Genomic DNA, 24,288 nt, shown 5'->3' with positions numbered 1-24,288 from the left:
AAGGCTCTATCTAATGACGTACCAAGCCTATTTGCTGTATAATAACTTACAGTCTGGTCTAAAAACTAATGATAAAAGCAAAGTCCACAGAATGTCAGATGAAGAGATTCCGTCAACTTCCAGAGAGCCTTTACCCGAAGATGAAGAGGTGAGCATTTGAAAGCAGACATTTTCTTTTCCAGAAATATGAGATAGAGTGTTAGTAGCTAGCTAGAAGTTTGCAGTATTGTTGATTTGGGGGGGAACATGGCGGGAAGAAGGCTTACACATCTGCATAGCTCTCTACAGATGCTAGCTAACTAGATACCACCAGGTCAAACGCTGACCAGAAAACATTAGCTACAATGTTTGTCGTCGTGCAGTTGAGAGAAATGTAGGCAACATTCCCGTAGACTTTTAAATCCTGCCAATTTCAGTCTGACAAACCTTGGAGTCCCAGAGCAACCCAACTGACTGTATCTGTAGCTTGTCGTCTGTTTCACTTAGCCCAGGCAGCACACCGCACAGTCGCATGCAGCAAGACCAGCCCAGAGCAAATCAGCTGTCTACTTTCAACACTAACGTTAGCTGCTTGTTGCGCTCTGGGGACTGTCAATTGGCTACAGTAGCTAACAATTGAATGTTTATGAAGAACATTCGTGGTGAGGTGTACCTAACTGCTTGAACTTTAACATCGGTTCAATTGAAGGCATAACTTATTGCACATTTTATAATAAATAATATGTGAACGTGCTCAAAATGTATTATAATTGATTGTGCAACAAGCATCACATGTAGAAAACTTTCTCGACCTTCAACCATAAATCTATATTGATTAAACGTATTATAGAATAATGTTGCATGAATTCACAGGAAATGGTATACAATACACAGCACATTCCCGTATAAGATCACTGAAATAGCCATACAAAATTGTTTTAAATTGCACATTACATTGATTAAATGTTAGTGAATCATATGTCAAATAAATATGTACAATTCAGTGAGCAAGTCATAAAGTAGTCTACTGTGTTTGTGCGCAGGCAAAAGACCCCCCATTTCAGCTGAAGCCACCCCCGAAGGCTTTGCCTAAGGCGGAGGGAGATGTGGATCCAGAATACGAAGAGAAAAGGGTGAGACAAATTGCTTTGTCACAAACTCTCTCTATGGATTCATTTAAGATTTTAAAATGCAATTGCAAGTTGAATGATTACATTAGGGAGTATCACGTGAGACAGATTAGTCACAGCATTGGTTGAATTCTGTGCCAGATATTTGAGAAAAACATGACATTTTTTTCCAACTTTTGCAATGGGCTCCCCACTGTGGTAAATGTGGGGAATTGCAGTGTGTAGTGAGACTGCAGTATATAGGGAGAATGTGAATGGCAAAATTTAAAGTTAAGCATAACATTGATCTCACATCCTTACTAGTCAAAAACAACTTGTTGGTGTATTTCTGTATTTCCCCCTCCCTGTCTTTTTACCATAGAAAACAGATAGAGCGAACCGGTTTGAGTTTCTGCTCAAGCAAACAGAACTCTTTGCCCACTTCATCCAGCCTGCGTCTCAGAAGTCTCCTACTTCACCCCTGAAAGTGAAACTTGGACGACCTCGCGTTAAACAGGATGAGAAACAAAATCTCCTCTCTGTTGGAGAGTATGTGGTTGCTGACTTGTTTTAAGAGTCTTGCCTTTATTTACAACTTTCTAAATGTCAGGTCTATGTTGTTGTAAATAAACAAGCTATATTGGTGAATAATCCATGAATAATAAACAATACAGTCTTACCATTGTAGCAAAGCATACTATTTGTCCGCCACCTGTGTTTTTACAGTAACCGCCACCGACGCACAGAACAAGAAGAAGATGAGGAGTTGTTATCTGAGAGCAGGAAGGCAGCTAACGTCTTGGTTCGCTTTGAAGAGTCCCCATCCTGTACGGTGTTTTCATATAGCTTTTAAATGCTAATTTTAATAGTCAGCCCTCCATGTAAATGAACTGTAGCAGGTGTAACTCAGTGTTGTATTCTAGCAGGTGTATACCTCTAATACTAATTAGCTCCCATTTGAGAACTGCTGATTATTCGTTTTTTTTCCCTTCCATTAATGACAAAACTTTTTGTATTTTCCAGATGTAAAAAATGGAGAGCTGAGAGATTACCAAATCAGAGGTCTCAACTGGATGATCTCCCTTTATGAAAATGGCATTAATGGAATCTTGGCTGATGAAATGGTAATAATGACTGTAACTTAATCATAGAATTAACAATAGTTGATGTTTACTTGCCTCCATTAAGTGCCAGAGCCATATATTGATATCCAAGTGTAAAGGGACATACACACCAAGGATGATAAAGATAAACTATACATAACTATAAAACGTTGGCAAGCATCCACACTAGAGGAATGTTTATCGTTCTGCAGCAGGGGTGGGCAAACTTTTTGCCTTTAGGGCCACATCAGGATTTTGAAATTCAATGGAGGGACAGAAAAAGAGCAGTTATTTGAAAATATATAGGTCCATTATAAAATCTACATACTTTCTATCTAGTTTTAGATGTTTGAGTATGGCCTGGGGTTTATTTTTTTACCCAAAACAATCAGTTCCCAGCTCATAATTTTTACTCAAACCTCCCGCCCATGCGGGCCGTAGTTTGCCAACCCCTGTTCTACACTCTAGGCTACACCTGTCAATCAACTGATTAACGCATCCTACTGCACGCTGTAGGCTTATTAATGTAACACATACCATTTACTATTTTCATGGTGTGTTCATTTTCATAGTGACTACTGCAAATAATACTTCAATGTAGATAATAATATAGAAACACATATTTTAAATGTAGCAATTCAACAACAAACGCTGTTTAGTCTGTGCATCTTCATGTCGTGCTTGCCTCGTTGCTCTAGTGGTGTGCAAGTGATTTCCATTTTTCTAATAGTTGTCAAATCTTCTTTTTCATCTGTCTGTTCTGTGCACCATTTGCAATGCAACAATGTTATCACCAGCTAAAGTAATCACACCAACACTCTTTCTCCTCAACTTTTTTTTACATTCAGCAATTAGCAAGAGCATGCCTGCTTGTGTCCTCGAATAGGCTGTTAGGTGTACTATAAAAAAAAATGCTAAAAATGAATGTCATATAGCTTTTGTAGCCTGTAGCTTTTCCTGGAATGCGCATGGTAACAGCTGGAAGAGAGTGGCTAGTAGAGATGTGTCAAATCAAACATTAAATCACATTTTATTTGTCACATTTTATTTTATTTTTTATTTTACCGTTATTTTACCAGGTAAGTTGACTGAGAACACGTTCTCATTTGCAGCAACGACCTGGGGAATAGTTACAGGGGAGAGGAGGGGGATGAATGAGCCAATTGTAAACTGGGGATTATTAGGTGACCATGATGGTTTGAGGGCCAGATTGGGAATTTAGCCAGGACACCGGGGTTAACACCCCTACTCTTACGATAAGTGCAATGGGATCTTTAATGACCTCAGAGAGTCAGGACACCCGTTTAACGTCCCATCCGAAAGACGGCACCCTACACAGGGCAGTTGGGATATTTTTTTTTTAGACCAGAGGAAAGAGTGCCTCCTACTGGCCCTCCAATACCACTTCCAGCAGCATCTGGTCTCCCATCCAGGGACTGACCAGGACCAACCCTGCTTAGCTTCAAAAGCAAGCCAGCAGTGGTAACAGTCAATTCCAGACTCATATTAAGCATCTCCAATCCAAAATGCAATCTAGAATCGTCTTCCTATTTCACGACAAAGCCTCCTTCACTCATGCTGCCAAACATACCCTGGTAAAACTGACTATCCTACCGATCCTTGACTTTGGCGATGTCATTTACAAAATAGCCTCCAACACTTTACTTAGCAAATTGGATGGAGTCTATCACAGTGCCATCCGTTTTGTCACCAAAGCCCCATATACTACCCACCACTGCGACCTGTATGCTCTTGTTGGCTGGTCCTCACTTCATATTCGTCGCCAAACCCACTGGCTCCAGGTCACCTATAAGTCTTTGCTAGGTAAAGCTCCGCCTTATCTCAACTCACTGGTCACCATAGCAACACCCTCCCATAGCACGTGCTCCAGCAGGTATATTTCACTAGTCATCCCCAAAGCCAACACCTTCTTTGGCCGCCTTTCCTTCCAGTTCTCTGCTGCCAATGACTGGAACGAATTGCAAAAATCACTGAAGTTGGAGACTTATATCTCCCTCACTAACTTGAAGCATAGCTGTCAGAGCAGCTTACCCATCACTGCAGCTGTACACAGCCCATCTATAAATAGCCCATCCAACCAACTACCTACCTCATAACATGTTTGTTTTTGTTTTTCTGCTCTTTTGCACACCAGTATTTCTACTTGCACATCCTCATCTGCACATCTATCACTCCAGTGTTAATTGCTAAATTGTAATTACTTCGCCACTATGACCTGTTTATTGCCTTACCTCCTTACTTAATTTGCACAGACTGTATACAGATTTTTCTATTGTGTTATTGACTGTACGTTTGTTTATTCCATGTGTAACTCTGTGTTGTTGTTTTTGTCGCACTGCTTTTGCTTTATCTTGGCCAGGTCGCAGTTGTAAATGAGAACTTGTTCTCAACTAGCCTACCTGGTTAAATAAAGGTTATATAAAAAAATACAGCCTCCACTCTTCTGGGAAGGCTTTCCACTAGATGCTGGAACATTGCTGCGGGAACTTTCTTCCATTCAGCCACGAGCATTAGTGAGGTCGGGCAATGATGTTGGGCGATTAGACCTGGCTCGCAGTCAGCGTTCCAATTCATCCTAAAGGTGTTCGATGGGGTTGAGGTCAGGGGTTTGTGCAGGCCAGTCAATTTCTTCTATACCGATCTCGACAAACCATTTCTGTATGGACCTCGCTTTGTGCATGGGGGCATTGTCATGCTGAAACAGGAAAGGGCCTTCCCCAAACTTGCCACAAAGTTGGAAGCACAGAAACGTTTAAAATGTAATTGTATGCTGTAGCATTAAGGTTTCCCTTCACTGGAACTAAGGGGCCTAGCCCGAACCATGAAAAACATTCCAAGACCATTATTCCTCCTCCACCAAATTTTACAGTGGCACTACGCATTGGGCCAGGTAGCGTTCTCCTGGCATCCGCCAAACCCAGATTCGTTCGACGGACTGCCAGATGGTGAAGCGTGCTTCATCACTCCAGAGAACGAGCTTTACACCTCTCCAACCGACACTTGGCCATTGCACATGGTGATCTTAGGCTGCTCGGCGATGGAAACCCATTTCAGTTCTTGTGCTGACAGATGTTGCTTCCAGAGGCAGTTTGGAACTTGGTAGTGAGTGTTGCAACCGAGGACAGATGATTTTTACTCGCTTCAGCACTCGGTGGTCCCGTTTTCTGTGCTTGTGTGGCCTACCACTTCATGACTGAGCAGTTGTTGCTCCTAGATGTTTCCACTTCACAATAACAGCACACAGTTGACCAGGGCAGCTTGTTGGAACTGACTTGTTGGAAAGGTAGCATCCTATGACGGTGCGACGTTGAGAGTCACTGAGCTCTTCAGTAAGGCCATTCTACTGCCAATGTTTGTCTATGGAGATTGCATGGCGGTGTGCTCGATTTTATACACCTGTCAGCAACTGGTGTGGCTGAAATAGCCGAATCCACTAATTTAAAGGGGTGTCTACATACTTTTCTATATGGTTTTCATAGGAAAATATGGGCTTCTTCTGACATTGAGATGCGCTGTCTGTCGTGGATCATGAGTCTTCGAAGTCGTCCTATAATTCATGTGCATAATAATATGCTTACATGCCCATTTATTCAGAAAAGCTCACCGCACACTCTGCCTCTCCCCTCCGAGCAGCTATTCCTTGCGCACCTAGAACCTAGAACGCTTTAATAGAACGTATTTTGGATTTTTTTTTGACGTTGTACTGTTGGGGAGACAGGGATAAAATCACACAAAGTTATCCCAACGATAGCTATTGTTATTGTTTTTATAGTTATTGTTGTAGTGTGGACGCTGCTGTTCACTTGAATTAGAACAACTTTTATTTTTTTTATTGTTATAGTTATTGTCCTTGGTGTGGATGGCCCTTAAGCCTCTGGTAAGTGCCACTAGTTGTGAGTCAAGCTTATGCGCTGTATGTATGACAGGTTGTTTATTTGTTTATTGACCACAGGGCTTGGGGAAGACCCTCCAGACCATTGCGTTGCTGGGATACCTGAAGCATTACAGGAACATTCCAGGCCCCCACATGGTTCTGGTTCCCAAATCAACGCTACACAACTGGATGAATGAGTTCAAACGCTGGGTACCAACCCTTAAGGCAGTCTGTCTCATCGGGGACAAGGATGCAAGGGTATGTCCTGTATTTTCTCTTGATTGACACTGATTAAACATCCCCTTTCATAACACATTATCAGGTGGGTAGGTAACCAAGACCACTAATGACTCCTTTGACAAATGTTCACCTTATTCACCAGGCGGCTTTCATTCGTGATGTCATGATGCCAGGGGAATGGGATGTTTGCGTCACATCCTATGAGATGGTCATCAGAGAGAAATCTGTCTTCAAGAAGTTCAACTGGAGATACCTTGTCATTGACGAAGCTCATAGGATAAAAAATGAGAAGTCTAAGGTATGAACTCAAATTAAAATAATTTAGGGATAAAACATGTTTCTTTTTCTACTTTTCAATTATTGAAGTTTGGCCTATACACAATCATTTTTAATGATTTGTATGTAACCTTTACATTAATCCTGTGTTGTCAGCTCTCAGAGATTGTCCGTGAGTTCAAAACCACCAACCGTCTCCTCCTGACTGGAACACCTCTGCAGAACAACCTCCATGAGCTGTGGTCACTCCTCAACTTCCTACTGCCTGATGTCTTCAACTCTGCCAACGTGAGTCCTGCCTCTGTTTGTTCTCGCCATGTATTCCTCTTGTAGTGATATTCCTCTCCTTTAGATTCATGTGACTGGAATACCAAATCGAGGAAAAAGAAATTCATATATCGCTCCAGGCAAATGGAACTGCATTCTTTTGTTGTTTTGTATCAAAAGACCCTCCAGCAGTATCTTAATGTTTTTTGTTGTTCCATTTATATCACCAAGTTTCAATTCGCTTCAGTCAATCACTGAGCTCCTCAGCCCCACCTGACATGCTTCTTGTCTTTCCATGATGTGTCAGAGGGAAAGGTAGCCCCGAGCATAGGCTTCCCCCCTCAGGCACTGCTCTGTTCTGTTGTCAGTTCCTCCCAGTTTGTCTGGGATCCCTCCCCCCAGTCACCCCCAGAGGCAGTAGCTGATCATATGTATCCTGTCCTTTTCTCTAACACAATCCCCTCTACATCTGAAGCCAAAGCAGAATCATCTTTACTTTTTTTTTCTTCTCTAAAATAACTTTTGCACTTTCATGGAAAATCTATGTGTTAAAAACAAAAGGAACAATTTTCTTTAATTCTCAGGACTTTGATTCTTGGTTTGACACCAACAACTGTCTGGGGGACCAGAAGCTGGTGGAGCGTCTGCATGCGGTAAGCTGTGTTTCATTACGTTCAGAGTTCACTGCAGGTTCCTTCTTATCTATATTTATTTTTAGTATAAATAATACATCCCGAGTGGCACAGCGGTCTAAGGCACTGCATCTTAGTGCAAGCGGCGTCACTACAGTCCCTGGTTTGATTCCAGGCTGTATCACATCCGGCCGTGATTGGGAGTCCCATAGGGCGGCGCACAATTGTCGTCCCAACGTCGTTCGGGTTTGGCCGGGGTAGGCCATTATTGTAAATAAGAATTTGTTCTTAACTGATTTGCCTAGTTAAATAAAGGTTAAATATATATTTTGTTAATGATATACACTGAGTGTACAAAACATTAAGAACACCTTTCTACTATTGAGTGGCACCCCCTTTTGCCCTCAGAACAGCCTCATTTTGTCAGGGCAAGGACTCTACAAGAAAGCATTCCACAGGGATGCTGGCTCATGTTGACTCCAATGCTTCCCACAGTTGTGTCAAGTTGGCTGGATGTCCTTTGGGTGGTGGACCATTCTTGATACACATGGGAAACTGTTGAGGGTGAAAAACCCAGCAGCGTTGCAGTTCTTGACACAAATGGTGCACTTGGTACCTACTACCATGCCCTGTTCAAAGGCACTTAAATATTTTGTCTTGCCCATTCACCCTCTGAATGGCACACATTCACAATCCATGTCTCAAGGCTTAAAAATCCTTCTTTAACCAGTCTCCTCCCCTTCATCTACACAGATTGTGTATGTCATGGAAAGAGCATGTGTTCTTAATGTTTTGTACACTCAGTGTATGTAAAGAAATACTTGTAATACATGGGTAAAAATAGGTTAATTAAAGCATTTGCTTTGTACAGGTGCTGAGGCCTTTCCTTCTGCGTCGCATTAAAGCTGAAGTGGAGAAAAACCTGCCTCCCAAAAAAGAGGTGAAGATTTACCTCGGACTGAGTAAGATGCAGCGAGAATGGTATGTGTTTGGTTCAAATACTTAGTACTTCCCAGTGTTGGCAATAGCTTTTGTTGGTTCAATGTTTCTACCTATGAAATTCAAGAAAAATTATTTCAAATGAAACAATGTTTTGTTCTATTTTTGTTAGGTACACACGGATTCTGATGAAGGACATTGATATCCTCAATTCTTCTGGAAAAACTGACAAGATGCGTCTCTTAAACATCCTGATGCAGCTGCGGAAGTGCTGCAACCACCCATACCTGTTTGATGGGGCCGAGCCTGGACCCCCCTACACCACCGACACTCACCTTGTAACCAACAGCGGCAAAATGGTGGCCCTGGACAAACTGCTGCCCAAAGTCCAGGAGCAAGGTGCTACATTCTCTCTGATCATTAAATGCTTTTACTGTAGTTTATCCCAACATTATTCATGTAAATTTGATGTCTTTATCTCAGAGCTTTGATCTGTGGTTGTTAATGTACAAGTTCAGTTGTAACAGACTATGCAATAGGTTGTATATACAAAATCCGATAGATTCAAGTACATAATGGTCCTTTAAAACCCCTTAAGGATCTTACTCTTTTTTTCATTTTTCGCCTAAAATGCCACCCAAATCTAACTGCCTGTAGCTCTGGACCTGAAGCAAGGATATGCATATTCTTGATACTATTTGAAAGGAAAAACTTTGAAGTTTGTGGAAATGTGATATTAATGTAGGCGAATATAACACATTAGATCTGGTAAAGATAATACAAACAAAAACATATTTGAAATGCAAGAGAAAGGCCATACTTTCAGATAGGAGTCTAGGTGTAATTTAGATGTTGGCTACCAGATGACAGTAGTGTGTGTGTGCAAGGTCAGACTGATCCAGTGAATTACATTACTGCACAATATTTTGTATCAAGTCTGCCAGGAGTTTGTCCAAATGTGCTGAATTGGTCAATTGATACATTTTCAAGTACATAACTATAGAGAACATTCAAAAATGCTATGGTAAAAAAAAAAAACGTTTTAAAGTTTACACACTCCCAGGAATGTCATACATGATGGATCATTAGCTTATACATGAACTTTCACATCTAGGTGGTGAGGTGAGTGTGGAGCCAGAGACAGCAGTTGGGTCAAACTGTAGACCCCAGTTCCTACATTTGAACATAAAAAATGATTTTATCAAACAAAACGATGCTACATTTTATCTCTGGGACCCTCAGGATGACAAATCAGACACCCATCTCGTAGAGGTTAAACGGGCAAGGACAACCTCATAGCATACAGGCTCAAAAGTTTGCATTTTGTTGAAGAATATCAGGATTCACATGTATAATTTCAAGTTTTTTCATGAAGCTTTCATGATGAGACGTTCATTTGACAATCAAATTAGCCATGCTCATTTAGAATTAATCAAACCTTGCTGGCATGCAAGAAACCCCGTGAATCATTTTCTGCCGTGTTTTTTTCCCCTTTGTGGAGATTGCATTTGAACTAGAGCTATGTGACCTGATATTGTATGCTGTTCTGTTCCCTAATGGAATTACTGTTTTGTCTCATTGGTTGCCAGGGTCTAGAGTCCTCATCTTCAGCCAGATGACCAGGGTCCTTGACATTCTTGAGGACTACTGCATGTGGAGAGGTTATGAGTACTGCCGTCTAGATGGGAACACTCCACACGAAGCCAGACAGGTACGGGGCATGACTTCAGCTGATGAGGCCTCATTGACCACAATCACAGGCTCCCATGGAAAACATAAGGAGCTGTATTGGAACAGTTCAATCAAACCTACCATGGTTGTGTTTTTGTAGTATCTTTACTTCAAAACACTGAACTCGTACTGACTGCTTGTAAAATTTGTGTAAAGTGTAATTACTTTAACTACATGAAACAAAACTGATATTTTAGATATTGTGTCTAACTAATGCATTAGCTTTATGGCCATGTTTCAAGGAAGCCATAGAGGCCTACAATGCTGACAACAGCAGCAAGTTCATTTTCATGTTGAGCACAAGAGCTGGAGGTCTGGGCATTAACCTGGCAACTGCAGACGTCGTCATCCTGTATGACTCCGACTGGAACCCTCAAGTGGACCTGCAAGCAATGGTTAGAAACATTTCAGTTGTGGCTTCCTTGGAAACGTACTTCTATATATATATATACAGTGGGGAGAACAAGTATTTGATACACTGCCGATTTTGCAGGTTTTCCTACTTACAAAGCATGTAGAGGCGTGTAATTTTTTTATCATAGGTACACTTCAACTGTGAGAGACGGAATCTAAAACAAAAATCCAGAAAATCACATTGTATGATTTTTAAGTAATTAATTTGCATTTTATTGCATGACATAAGTATTTGATCACCTACCAACCAGTAAGAATTCCGGCTCTCACAGACCTGTTAGTTTTTCTTTAAGAAGTCCTCCTGTTCTCCACTCATTACCTGTATTAACTGCACCTGTTTGAACTCGTTACCTGTATAAAATACACCTGTCCACACACTCAATCAAACAGACTCCAACCTCTCCACAATGGCCAAGACCAGAGAGCTGTGTAAGGACATCAGGGATACAATTGTAGACCTGCACAAGGCTGGGATGGGCTACAGGACAATAGGCAAGCAGCTTGATGAGAAGGCAGCAACTGTTGGCGCAATTATTAGAAAATGGAAGAAGTTCAAGATGACGGTCAATCACCCTCGGTCTGGGGCTCCATGCAAGATCTCGCCTCGTGGGACATCAATGATCATGAGGAAGGTGAGGTATCAGCCCAGAACTACACGGCAGGACCTGGTCAATGACCTGAAGAGAGCTGGGACCACAGTCTCAAAGAAAACCATTAGTAACACACTACGCCGTCATGGATTAAAATCCTGCAGCGCACGCAAGGTCCCCCTGCACAAGCCAGCGCATGTCCAGGCCCGTCTGAAGTTTGCTAATGACCATCTGGATGATGCAGAGGAGGAATGGGAGAAGGTCATGTGGTCTGATGAGACAAAAATAGAGCTTTTTGGTCTAAACTCCACACGCCTGTTTGGAGGAAGAAGAAAGATGAGTACAACCCCAAGAACACCATCCCAACCGTGAAGCATGCAGGTGGAAACATCATTCTTTGAGATGCTTTTCTGCAAAGGGGACAGGACGACTGCACCGTATTGAGGAGAGGATGGATGGGGCCATGTATCGCGAGATCTTGGCCAACAACCTCCTTCCCTCAGTAAGAGCATTGAAGATAGGTTGTGGCTGGGTCTTCCAGCATGACAACGACCCGAAACACACAGCCAGGGCAACTAAGGAGGGGCTCCGTAAGAAGCATCTCAAGGTCCTGGAGTGGCCTAGCCAGTCTCCAGACCTGAACCCAATAGAAAATCTTTGGAGGGAGCTGAAAGTCCGTATTGCCCAGCGACAGCCCCGAAACCTGAAGGATCTGGAGAAGGTCTGTATGGAGGAGTGGGCCAAAATCCCTGCTGCAATGTGTGCAAACCTGGTCAAGAACTACAGGAAACGTATGATCTCTGTAATTGCAAACAAAGGTTTCTGTACCAAATATTAAGTTCTGCTTTTCTGATGTATCAAATACTTATGTCATGCAATAAAATGCAAATTAATTACTTAAAAATCATACAATGTGATTTTCTGGATTTTCTACATGCTTTGTAAGTAGGAAACACTGCTGATTTTTGCAGGTTATCAAATACTTGTTCTCCCCACTGTGTGTGTGTATATATATATATATATAAGTGCATTCAGGAAGTATTCACACCCCTTCACTTCGTCCACATTTTGTTATGTTACGGCCTTTTTTCTCATCAATCTACACAATACCCCATAATATCAAAGCAAAAACAGGTTTAGAAATGTTTTGCAAATCTATTAAGAATATAACTTAAATATGACATTTACATTAGTATTCAGACCCTTTACTCAGTACTTTGTTGAAGCACCTTTGGCAGCGATTACAGTCTTGGGTACCGGTATGATGTTACAAGCTTGGTACACCTATATTTGGGGAGTTTCTGCCATTTTTCTCTGCATATCTTCTCAAGCTCTGTCATGTTGAATGGGTAGCTTCACTGCACAGCTATTTTCAGGTCTCTCCAGAGATGTTCGATCAGGTTCAAGTCCGGACTCTGGCTAGCTCACTCAAGGACATTCAGAGACTTGTCCCGAAGCTACTCCTGCGTTGTCTTGGATGTGTGCTTAGGGTCGTTGTCCTGTTGGAAGGTGAACCTTCGCACCAATCTAAGGTCCTGAGTGCTCTGAAGCAGGTTTTCATCAAGGATCTCTCTGTACTTTGCTTCGTTCTTCTTTCCCTCGATCTTGACTAGTCTCCTAGTCCCTGCCACTGAAAAACATCCCCACAGCATGATGCTGCCACCACCATGCTTCACCGTAGGGATGGTGAAAGGTTTTCTCCAGACGTGACACTTGGCATTCAGGCCAAAGAGTTCAATTTTGGTTTCATCAGAATCTTGTTTCTCATGTTCTGAGAGTCCTTTGGGTGCCTTTTGGCGAACTCCAAGCAGGCTGTGATGTGCCTTTTACTGAGGAATGGCTTCTGTCTGCTCGCTCTACCATAAAGGCCTGATTGGTGGAGTGCTGCAGAGATGGTTGTCCTTCTGGAAGGTTCTCCCATTTCTACAGAGGAACTCTGCAGCTCTGTCAGTGACCATTGGGTTCTTGGTCACCTCCCTGACCAAGGCCCTTCTCCCCCGATTGCTCAGTTTGGCTGGGCAGCCAGCTCTAGGAAGAGTTTTGGTGGTTCCTAACTTATTCAATTTAAGAATGATGGAGGCCACTGTGTTCTTGGGGACCTTCAATGTTGCAGAATTGTTTTTGCCACCCTTCCCCACACCTGTGCTTCGACACAATCCTGTCTTGGAGATCTACAGACAATTCCTTTGACCTCATTGCTTGGTTTTTGCTCTGACATGCACGATCAACTGTGGGACACTACCACAGGTGTGTGCCTTTCCAAATCATGTCCAATCAATTGAATTTACGACAGGTGGACTCCAATTAAGTTGTAAAAACAGCTCAAGGAGAATTAATGGAAACACCTTAGCTCAATTTCGAGTCTCATAGCAAGGGGTCTGATTACTTATGTAAATAAGGTATTTCTGTTATTTATTTTCTAAAATGTCTTAACCTGTTTTCACTTTGTCATTATGGGGTATTGTGTGTAGATTGATGAGGGATTTTAGTTTTTTTACATCAATTTTAGAATAAAGCTGAAACATAACAAATGTGGAAAAAGGGAAAGGGTCTGAACTTTTTGAATGCACTGTATATTAACCATTTGGAAAAGTAAATATTAGTCAGTAGTAAGTATAAGTAATTATTAGTCAGTATTAAATAAAAGTAAATATGACATAGAATTTCACACATAAGTGACTAATACTATGTCATGCATACAAAAATACTAGTAATGTTATTAGTTCATAACACTGGCTTGTATCTTGTCTTTTACTTTTACAAAGTGTCTTGTTTCAAAGAAATAGACACATCCATACACTGAGGCAATCAGTGTGTTTGTTTTTGCCTCTCTAGGACAGGGCTCATAGAATTGGTCAGAAGAAACCAGTGCGTGTGTTCCGCCTCATCACTGATAATACAGTCGAAGAGAGGATTGTAGAGAGAGCTGAGATGAAGTTGAGGCTAGACTCCATTGTTATACAACAAGGTATTCAGCATGGTTTTAATTTGCAACTTCGTGGTTTGTCATTCCATGGCTTTCACCATGTAGATCATATAAAATTACTAGAGGGGTTATGTCATAAACTGTCAAAGTTCCATAATGGGGTGAAATTTGCAGCCAGCTTGGTCAGGAAGAAATCCAAAACCAGTCTAATTGGAATGAACGGCAGTAGAGGCATAATGTAGGTGATGCATTTCCTGCTTTTACTTACACAGGAAAATTATGTAATGGAATTATAGTCAACATAAAATATTGTCATATTATAATTACAGTATGGATTTTTATACACATTTTCTGGATAAACAGCATCTAAAATATATGTAAACAGTCCATAAATGTCTCATGTTGTGTTTTCTTGGAAAGCTGAGTGCTATTATATGATACAATATCAGTACCTGCTGCATTTATAACTCATCCAAGTCCTAATCAGTGCCTTTGGTGTGAGAAAAGAGCTTTACAAATTAAATGAATTATTCTTATTATGAAATGAACTGAGCCTATGTATGGCTGTGGATTAACTGCATTGTTTGAATTGAATGTTGGCATATTGGCAGGTGATTCCTCTAAAACTGCCTGGCTAGCTAGTTAACACACAGTGCAGATACTTTCTTCACATTCATTGTTTTTCACAATATCTTATCACAGCACTGACACTGTGGTTACAAACTGTGGTTGACCAACTCCCTGACCAACATGGCTGACCTTTGGACCATCATAAGAAGATTCATGTCCATTCTAGTATTCTAATTCCTAATTCTATGTTCAAATCCCTTAAATGTGTCCTTACCTTTTTAAAATTAATTTTATGGTCTGACTCAGCAGACAGTAAATCAGACTTGGATTTGTTATTGGGACAGGCAAGACAGACCTTGGTTAGGCTTGAGACAAAATTAGACCACACATGTATACTGTACATGCATGCATACATGTACTTTATAGAATGATCTAGACCCTGAGACATGGATGGAAGTGTCTGCTGCAGGGTCTTGTACATTCAGTCCCACACCACAACTACTTCTCTCATCTTTTCAACTTTCCAGGGAGGCTGATGGAGCAGTCCAACAAGCTGGGAAAAGATGAGATGCTGCAGATGATCAGGCATGGGGCCACTCACGTCTTCGCCTCCAAAGACAATGAGCTCACGGACGAAGACATCAACACCCTCTTAGAGAGGGGGGCAAAGAAGGTGAGTGAGGACCATGTGAAGGATCAGTACACAGTGTTTGGTTGACAGACTGGCTGCTTGGTTTTCTGTGCTCACCTGTCTTCACCTGTACCCAATTGTCATACTTGAGTAAAAGTAAAGATGCCTTAATAGAAAATGACTCAAATAAAAGTGAAAGTCACCCAGTAAAACACTACTTGGGTAAAAGTCTAAAAGTATTTGGTTTTAAATATACTTAAGCATCAAAAGTAAATGTAATTGTGAAAATGTACTTCAGTATCAAAAGTAGAAGTATAAATAATTTAATTCCTTATACAGCCAGCAGCATACCACCCTGCATACCACTGCTGGCTTGCTTCAATCTGGCCCTCAAACCATCATGGTCACCTAATAATCCCCAGTTTACAATTGGCTCATTCATCCCCCTCCTCTCCCCTGTAACTATTCCCCAGGTCGTTGCTGCAAATGAGAACATGTTCTCAGTCAACTTACCTGGTAAAATAACGGTTAAATAAAATAAAATAAATTAAGAAAACCAGACAGCACGATTTAAAAAAAAATATATATATATTTTACGGATAGCCAGGGGCATGCTCCAACACTCAGACATAATTTACAAACGAAGCATGTGTTTAGTGAGTCTGCCAGATCAGAGGTAGTAGGGATGTTCTCTTGATAAGTGTGTGAATTGGACCATTTTCCTGTCTTGCTAAGCATTTGAAATGTATGAAAAAAGTACATTATTTTCTTTAGGAATGTAGTGGAGTAAAAGCAAAAGTAGTCAAACATAGAAATAGTAAAGTACAGACCCCCAAAAAACTACTTTAGTAGTATAAAGTATTTTTTGCTTAAGTACTTTACACCACTGCCTTTTGACTTATCCTAGACAGCTGAGATGAACGAGCGCATGGAGTCTCTGGGAGAGAGCTCCCTCAGGAACTTCACTGTGGACACCGGAGGAGCAGAGACCAGCCTCTACAACTTTGAAGGGGAGGACTACAGAGAGAAGCAAAAGGTATTAAATTACTACATGTTTTGTCATGACTCACGGTTAATAGCATCAAAGAGCATTTTGCATTGACATTTTAGTCATTTAGCAGACTCTCTTATCCAAGAGCGATTCTTTTTCATTCTGGTCCCCCGTGGGAATCATACCCACAACCCTGGCATTGCAAGTGCCATTCTCAACCAACTGAGCAGCTTGATATGGTACTGTACTTTGATTAGCTAAGTCCCTTGTGCCTCAGGTTGAATTTCATCTTAGATATTGAACTTTGTGAATACTGTGTGATAAGGTAAAGATGGTATACATATACTATTCATAGATGCTTATGAAATAAACTTTATCAAACCACCGTAACCATGAAATGAGGTGTGCATCATATACCGTACACTGAGTTGGTTCACCTTGTGAGGGATGGACTGGTCTTTTTTTGTAGCTGAGTATGATGGAATGGATTGAGCCTCCTAAAAGAGAGAGGAAAGCCAACTATGCGGTGGATGCCTACTTCAGAGAGGCCCTGCGTGTCAGTGAACCTCGAGCCCCCAAGGTAACACCCACTCACAGATCAATCACACAGAAACCGCCAACCGCCTTGCTTTGCATCCCTGCTTTTAAATGACATGCTTATTCAAGTGCTGTCCCAATCAAGGTTATTATACTAAACTAAAACTGAAACTAAAATAAAAACAAAATTGGAAAAACAATTTAGTTAAATAAAAAAAATCAGAAAAACGAAAACTATACTGAAACTATTATATTTGACTACAAAATTAACTTAAAGGAAAAACCATCAAATTATCTTTAGTTCATTTTTTTCTTGGACAAGGTTTTCAAGCTTCTAATGGGGTTTTCTGGCTTCTGAATCTGGCGGGTAAATGCTGCTAGTAGATGCCGATGTTTCAGATAGGCCTAGCTTGTGCATCACTATCATTAGCTAACAGGGAAGAAATCCAAAGGCGAGCACTGAGTATGTCTGGGCCAAGCTAGAACAGCTTGTGAAGTTGCTGGAGCCGTTCACAATCTACACCGACCAACTTCAAACTGACAGCCAGTCGTAGTCGGATGTGGTGCCGTGCTTTCTCAACCTTGAGGCACACTTGCAGTCAATTACTATTGCAAAACAGTTGGCACAGGTCCTCCTGAAGTCAGTTTGAGCACTTCGCATGCATACTGAGTCTTCTGGCAGCCAATTTCGATCCATCCCCTGCAGCAGCTTGCTTGATGGACCCAAATGTCTCTCTGTCACTTCGCTCAACAGACGGAGCCACTGATGAGGGAAGCAGAGTCTTTTGTACTTCAGTAAATCAGAGAGTACAGCCATGGGGCAGGAGTACCCCAAGAAGATACCAGCAAGATAAATCCAGCAAGCATCTCGACCACAGTGCTTCATAAATATAGCTTTCTCGCATCGAGGATTGTGTCTGAGTTCACTGTCCCAAGAGTCAACCTGGCAGGGCATTAAGTGCCCCGTGTGAGCTGAGGAAATGCCTGGAAGAGGTGAAGGCGGGCATGTTTAGAGTCACCTCCAGTTCTGGCAGGCAAGTATCGCTGTTTATCCAAAGCTGTACCCTGTGACACTGGATCTGGTTTCTGCCCCTGCATCCCAAGCGTTCGTGGAGAGAATATTCTCTGTCTGTGGACAACTGTCATCAGGCTTGAGAAACCGAACAACCACCTCACAAAATGTTCAAATAAAAACCAATAGAAATAAAACCAACATTATATCACAAAACTATAGTAACCGTGGTCCTTGTGTTCATGGAAGAGTTGCTAGTCAATCATTCGTAGGGTTGCAAAGTAAACTACCAGAAATTTGGTAACATTCAAACTTTGGTAACTTCCAAACTGGTGGCAGTTGTGAAAAAAAAGTCAATACTTGGAAGAATTGCAGAGTTAATTGAAAAGAATGTCTTTGTTGATTATATACTTTTTATGATAATTAGGCTATTTTCTCTTTAACCATATGGTCTATCCACTAGAAACTCATAGGCAATATAGACACAGATATAATAAATGAATACTGTATATGAATGAAAAAAGTGAGTTATTAAAGTATAAATGACCTAAATTGCCATAGATTATCTCTTCATTACCGAAATTATAGAAGATTCCGGTAACTTTGGTATATTACCGGTAGCTTTGCAACTCTAATCATTCCTCTTGTTTCCCACTTCTTCCAAATAATGATGGTCAAGAAGTCAGAATGATGACGAGGTATATGAAGAGGTAAATGTTAATCTTGCTCACCAGAACGTGATTAATAATGATGAATGTATTTCAGGCCCCACGTCCCCCCAAACAGCCCAACATCCAGGACTTCCAGTTCTTTCCCCCTCGCCTGTTTGAGCTGCTAGAGATGGAGATCCTTTTCTACAGGAATACTATAGGCTACAAGGTAAGACGGCTGTAGTTAAGTTCATTGTCTGATGGATAAATAAAGTGTGCCTATGTTGACATAGGTAGCGTTAAGCTTAGCCATTTATAGTCATGTATTCTTGTTTCCTGCACATGGTATTGTGACTTGAATGTCCCTTCTTGCTGGTTCTACTTTACTGAAACAATTTACAAAGCTGAATATTTAAAAACAATATTTTGAAATCTGTTGGCTTGTGCTTTCACAGAGCCAACATATTAGTTGTGGGATGGTGAATAGAGCCCATAGAAGTGTGTCTCAACTCTGACATTTGTGAGCAGCATCCCAAGTGCTTAACTGTGCCAAGGCACTCTCTGCCAAGGCAGACTGCTGAACTGAGACAGATTGGAGCTTTTACTCCTCCATGTTGCCAGAACCACAGAACACAAATACACACACATTCCCCCTATGCCACCTGATCCCAGGGTACATCTGCTCAGTTCTGCCCAGTTAGCCTGGTTCCCCAACAGGCCTGTCTATCGCTTCACCCAGCCTTAGGGGTCTCTCGCCCAGCTTAATAGCGAGAGACAGAGCGGTTCAGTGTTATGTCTCATCAGAGGTTTATCTAATATGAGCTGTGTCCGTCCTCTCCTCTGTGCTGCTGCAGGTGCCCAGGAGCCCTGACATTTCTAACTCTGCTCAGGTGCAGAAGGAGGAGCAGAGGAAGATCGACGAGGCAGGGCCGCTCAGTCCTGAGGAGACTGAGGAGAAGGAGAAGCTTCTTACACAGGTACTGGAGGGCGCTAGGCTAGACACAAGTGTCTAAGATCCCTATAGTGTTTGTCACAAAAGGTGCCACATTATTAGACAAGCTAAAGCTTGTATCTAACAAGTGCTGTGTTTATGGTGAATGTTATTTCGCAGGGGTTCACAAGTTGGAACAAGAGAGATTTCAATCAGTTCATTAAAGCCAATGAGAAATATGGCCGTGATGACATCGACAACATCGCTCGGGAAGTCGAGGGGAAAAACCCTGAAGAAGTCATTGAATATTCTGGTAAGATACCGGAGGTCCTCATCATCATAATGATCATCATCTATTATTCCATTACAGTTGTTTACTAGAGACCCATTCTTGTATGTATTACAGCTCATTATCATTTTATATGCTCCACGCTAGTCTTTTCATACTCTTGTTTTATTTTCAAGCCATTTTCTGGGAGCGGTGCAATGAACTCCAGGATATTGAGAAAATCATGGCCCAGATCGAGCGTGGTGAGGCCCGCATCCAGAGGAGGATCAGCATTAAGAAGGCACTGGATGCTAAGGTGAACTACTTTACATAAATTGTTTAGATTTTCTAAATAAGTGCTCAAGTGTGTTGGATAGTGGCTGATAAGTATTTTTGTATTGATCTTTAAAATGAAATGATTGCCTCTAAAACATATTTTTCCTTGTAAATACTGTGGAAATTAATTATTTGAATGTGATACTAGCAACCTTTTCTTTTGATTATGCGCCAAGATGAATTCTTAATTTCAAATTGACGAAATGGAAATGTTGTCTTGATTCATTTCAGGTTGCGAGATACAAGGCCCCATTCCACCAGTTGAGGATTCAGTATGGCACCAATAAAGGGAAGAACTACACAGAGGAGGAGGACAGGTTCCTGATCTGTATGCTTCACAAGATGGGCTTTGACAAGGAGAATGTTTATGAAGAACTCCGACAGTGTGTACGGAACGCTCCCCAGTTCAGATTTGACTGGTTCATCAAGTCCCGAACTGCCATGGTACAGTATACCCTGAACAGTTTGACTATGTTGTAGCTGTTAGAAGGGTTAGGTGAGCAAACATGGGCACGGGTATTTGATATGACACCTAGACTGCCTGTCAATAAACCCAGTTACAGTGTCTTAGTGTCTTACTTCTTTGCTTTCTCTGGACCCATCATAAAAACCTGTTTTATTACAGAAAGTAGTACATTTGTAGTGAATTCAGAGATCATCTTGTTTGCTTGCCTGACATTTATAGTAGGTATGGCGGAATATAGAATTGAATTTGTTTCAATGTGTTCCTCCTTTACAAGTTGAGATGGATGAGAATTCATGGGATGAAAGACTCCTATAGATTCCGTTTCATGCATCACTTGAATACAGAGACACTTACCTCTCTGGGGTTATTTTTCATTACTTTGTGCTTTGACAAAGTGGTATGTTACATGAACTGTTTTGGTTATTGAAATGTCAATATTATGAACAAAAACTGTAATAACCACACAAGAGCATATTGAATGAATATATATTTTTGTTGTTGCTACAAACAGACTGGCTAACAGAGAGGAACAGCAGACATACATTGTACTATTGTTTTCTTGTTCTCTGCTAACAGCTGTCTCTTGTTCCCCCAGGAACTCCAGCGACGTTGTAACACTCTCATCTCCCTCATCGAAAAAGAAAATATGGAGATTGAGGAAAAGGAGCGTGCTGAAAAGAAGAAAAGAACACCAAAAAGCCAGACGGTAATTGATCTTAACATTTCAAAAAAATAATATACAGATTTGAACTATTTTAATGTCCAAAATCCAACAGGTGTATTGGCTGACCATCTTGAGGATTCTGAACCATGTTACCATGACAAATGGATCAATACTCAAGAATTAATATTTCATACATACATTGTAACATTTACACATAGACATGCAATTGATTTGATTCTAATGTCATTTTTATTCTAAGGCTCACAAAAGGAAGGCAGATGCGTCATCAGAAGGCACAGGACGCAAAGAGAAGAAAGCGAGAGCCTGAAGATGTCATGTAATTAATGTAGCTCCCAGCAGGCCCAATCCTAACTTGAAAGATAAGTCATTTGATTTACGCACACAGTTCTCAAGTTAGGATTTGGCCCATCAAAAACAAACAGCATTAATCACCCACACAAAAAATACAAACACAACCTTCAATAGTTGTAGTAATTTCTGTGGAAGTGTGGCTTCTCATTTTTAAGACATTTTGTATTACTCTTTTTTGCAATTGTTTGATGACCTTTGAAACTCAGCATGCTATATGTAAACTCAGCAAAAAAAAGAAACGTACTCTCACTGTCAACTGCGTTTATTTTCAGCAACGTGTAAATATTTGTATGAACGTAACAAGATTCAACAACTGAGACATAAACTGAACAAGTTCCACAGACATGTGACTAACAGAAATGGAATAATTTGTCCCTGAACAAAGGGGGGGTCAAAATCAAAAGTAACAGTCAGTATCTGGTGTGGCCACCAGCTGCATTAAGTACTGCAGTACATCTCCTCCTCATGGACTGCACCAGATTTGCCAGTTCTTGCTGTGAGATGTTACCCCACTCTTCCACCAAGGTACCTGCAAGTTCCTGGACATTTCTGGGGAGGAATGGCCCTAGTCCTCACCCTCTGATCCAACAGGTCTCAGACGTGCTCAATGGGATTGAGATCCGGGCTCTTCGCTGGCCATGGCAGAACACTGACATTCCTGTCTTGCAGGAAATCACGCACAGAACAAGCAGTATGGCTGGTGGCATTGTCATGCTGGAGGGTCATGTCAGGATGAGCCTGCAGGAAGGGTACCACATGAGGGGGGAGGATGTCTTCCCAGTAACACACAGCGTTGAGATTGCCTGCAATGACAACAAGCTCAGTCCGATGATGCTGTGACACACTGCCCCAGACCATGATGGACCCTCCATCTCCAAATCGATCCCACTCCAGAGTACAGGCCTCGGTGTAACGCTCATTCCTTCAACGATAAACGCGAATCCGACCATCACCTCTGGTGAGACAAAACCGCGACTCGTCAGTGAAGAGCACTTTTTGCCAGTCCTGTCTGGTCCAGCGACGTCGTTGCCGGTGATGTCTGGTGAGGACCTGCCTTACAACAGGCCTACAAGCCCTCAGTCCAGCCTCTCTCAGCCTATTGCAAACAGTCTGAGCACTGATGGAGGGATTGTGCGTTCCTGGTGTTACTCAGGCAGTTGTTGTTGCCATCCTGTACCTGTCCCGCAGGTGTGATGTTTGATCAGCTGTCCGTCCTGTCTGCCTGTAGCTCTGTCTTAGGCATCTCACAGTACGGACATTGCAATTTATTGCCCTGGCCACATCTGCAGTCCTCATGCCTCCTTGCAGCATGCCTAAGGCACGTTCACGCAGATGAGCAGGGACCCTGGACATCTTTCTTTTGGTGTTTTTCAGAGTCAGTAGCAAGGCCCCGTTAGTGTCCTCAGTTTTCATAATTGTGACCTTAATTGCCTACCGTCTGTAAGCTGTTAGTGTCTTAACGACCGTTCCACAGGTGCATGTTCATTAATTGTTTATGGTTTATTGAACAAGCATGAGAAATGGTGATTTAAACCCTTTACAATGAAGATCTGTGAAGTTATTTGGATTTTTACAAATTATCTTTGAAAGACATGGTCCTGAAAAAGGGACATTTCTTTTTTTTTGCTGAGTTTGTCTACGGATGTGTTTTGATTGCTTCATTTCTTGTGTAGTTGGCGTGGTGGTGAAATAGCAACCTTTGTATGTTTGTTTTTCCTCTATTTTTGTGCATGGCTGTTTTTGAAGCCCTGTGTTTGACACATTGTTATTATGTTACATCAAGCAGTTCGCTGTATGCACCTTATATAACCTGTTGCTTTGCACATATCCTCAGCTCATTTTATATTGAGTTTAATTCCATTGATCCTTTTTAAGTGTTGGTATCCGAACAAAAAGTACCTGTTGTATTTTGCTTTTCCTGTAAAAAAAATGTATGTACGAGTTCATTAAACAAAATCCAACCTTAGTTATACTGTACTTTACCGTTTTTTGAGAGTAACTTTTATGTCACACAAAATCCCAGTTCACATTAGATTAAACTCATCAAACTAAACTAAAGAAAGCTGTGAACCCAACAGTAGGAGATAGTATTACATAAGATAAGGGTATGTGTAAGTACAAATCTGGGTTTGGCGGATGCCAGGAGAACGCTACCTGCCCCAATGTAAAGTTCGGTGGAGGAGGAGTAATGGTCTGGGGCTCTATCTCATGGTTCGGGCTAAACCCCTTAGTTCCAGTGAAGGGAAATCTTAATGCTACAGTATACAATGACATTCTAGATTATTCTGTGCTTCCAACTTTGTGGCAACACTTTAGGAAAGGCCCTTTCCTGTTTCAGCATGACAATGCCCCAGTGCACAAAGCCAGGTCCATACAGAAATGGTTTGTTGAGATCAGTGTGGACCTTGACTGGCCTGCACAGAGCCCTGACCTTAACCCCATTGAACACCTTTGGGATGAATTGGAACACCTACTGTGAGCCAGGCCTAATTGTCAAACATCAGTGCCAGACCTTACTAATGTTTTTGTGGCTGAATTGAAGCAAGACTCCGCAGCAATGTTCCAAAACATTTGTGGAAAGCCTTCCCAGAAGAGTGTAGGCTGTTATAGCAGCAAGGTGGGGGACTCCATATTAATGCCCATTTTTTGGAATGAGATGTTCGATGAACAGGTGTCAACATACTTTTGGTCATGTGGTATATATTGTATTGACACTGACTGCGGTAACATGTTGGACCCTCATTTTTGTTGGCATAAAA

At 41.5% G+C, this 24,288-nt stretch overlaps 1 protein-coding gene across 1 annotated transcript; it reads left to right on the top strand.

The window, feature by feature from the left end:
• Window positions 1-23,495, top strand: LOC129868598 (SWI/SNF-related matrix-associated actin-dependent regulator of chromatin subfamily A member 5-like). The gene is made up of 24 exons (XM_055942712.1): window positions 1-148; window positions 1,023-1,112; window positions 1,471-1,637; window positions 1,815-1,915; window positions 2,112-2,212; window positions 6,165-6,344; window positions 6,469-6,624; window positions 6,759-6,890; window positions 7,454-7,522; window positions 8,373-8,482; window positions 8,613-8,839; window positions 10,030-10,151; window positions 10,414-10,566; window positions 14,011-14,143; window positions 15,199-15,344; window positions 16,210-16,338; window positions 16,763-16,873; window positions 18,608-18,721; window positions 19,347-19,469; window positions 19,604-19,736; window positions 19,889-20,007; window positions 20,259-20,471; window positions 21,089-21,199; window positions 21,417-23,495. Exons 1-24 carry the CDS (start codon window positions 14-16, stop codon window positions 21,483-21,485), a joined length of 3,144 nt encoding a protein of 1,047 aa, XP_055798687.1. The 5' UTR covers window positions 1-13; the 3' UTR covers window positions 21,486-23,495.
• The last annotated feature ends 793 nt before the right edge of the window (window positions 23,496-24,288 follow it).

Source organism: Salvelinus fontinalis, chromosome 13 (genome assembly GCF_029448725.1).
Source record: "Salvelinus fontinalis isolate EN_2023a chromosome 13, ASM2944872v1, whole genome shotgun sequence".
In the NCBI taxonomy this organism is placed as follows: domain Eukaryota; kingdom Metazoa; phylum Chordata; class Actinopteri; order Salmoniformes; family Salmonidae; genus Salvelinus; species Salvelinus fontinalis.
The sequence above is the reverse complement of the archived record's forward strand: the minus strand, read 5'-3'. Positions and strand labels throughout refer to the sequence as shown.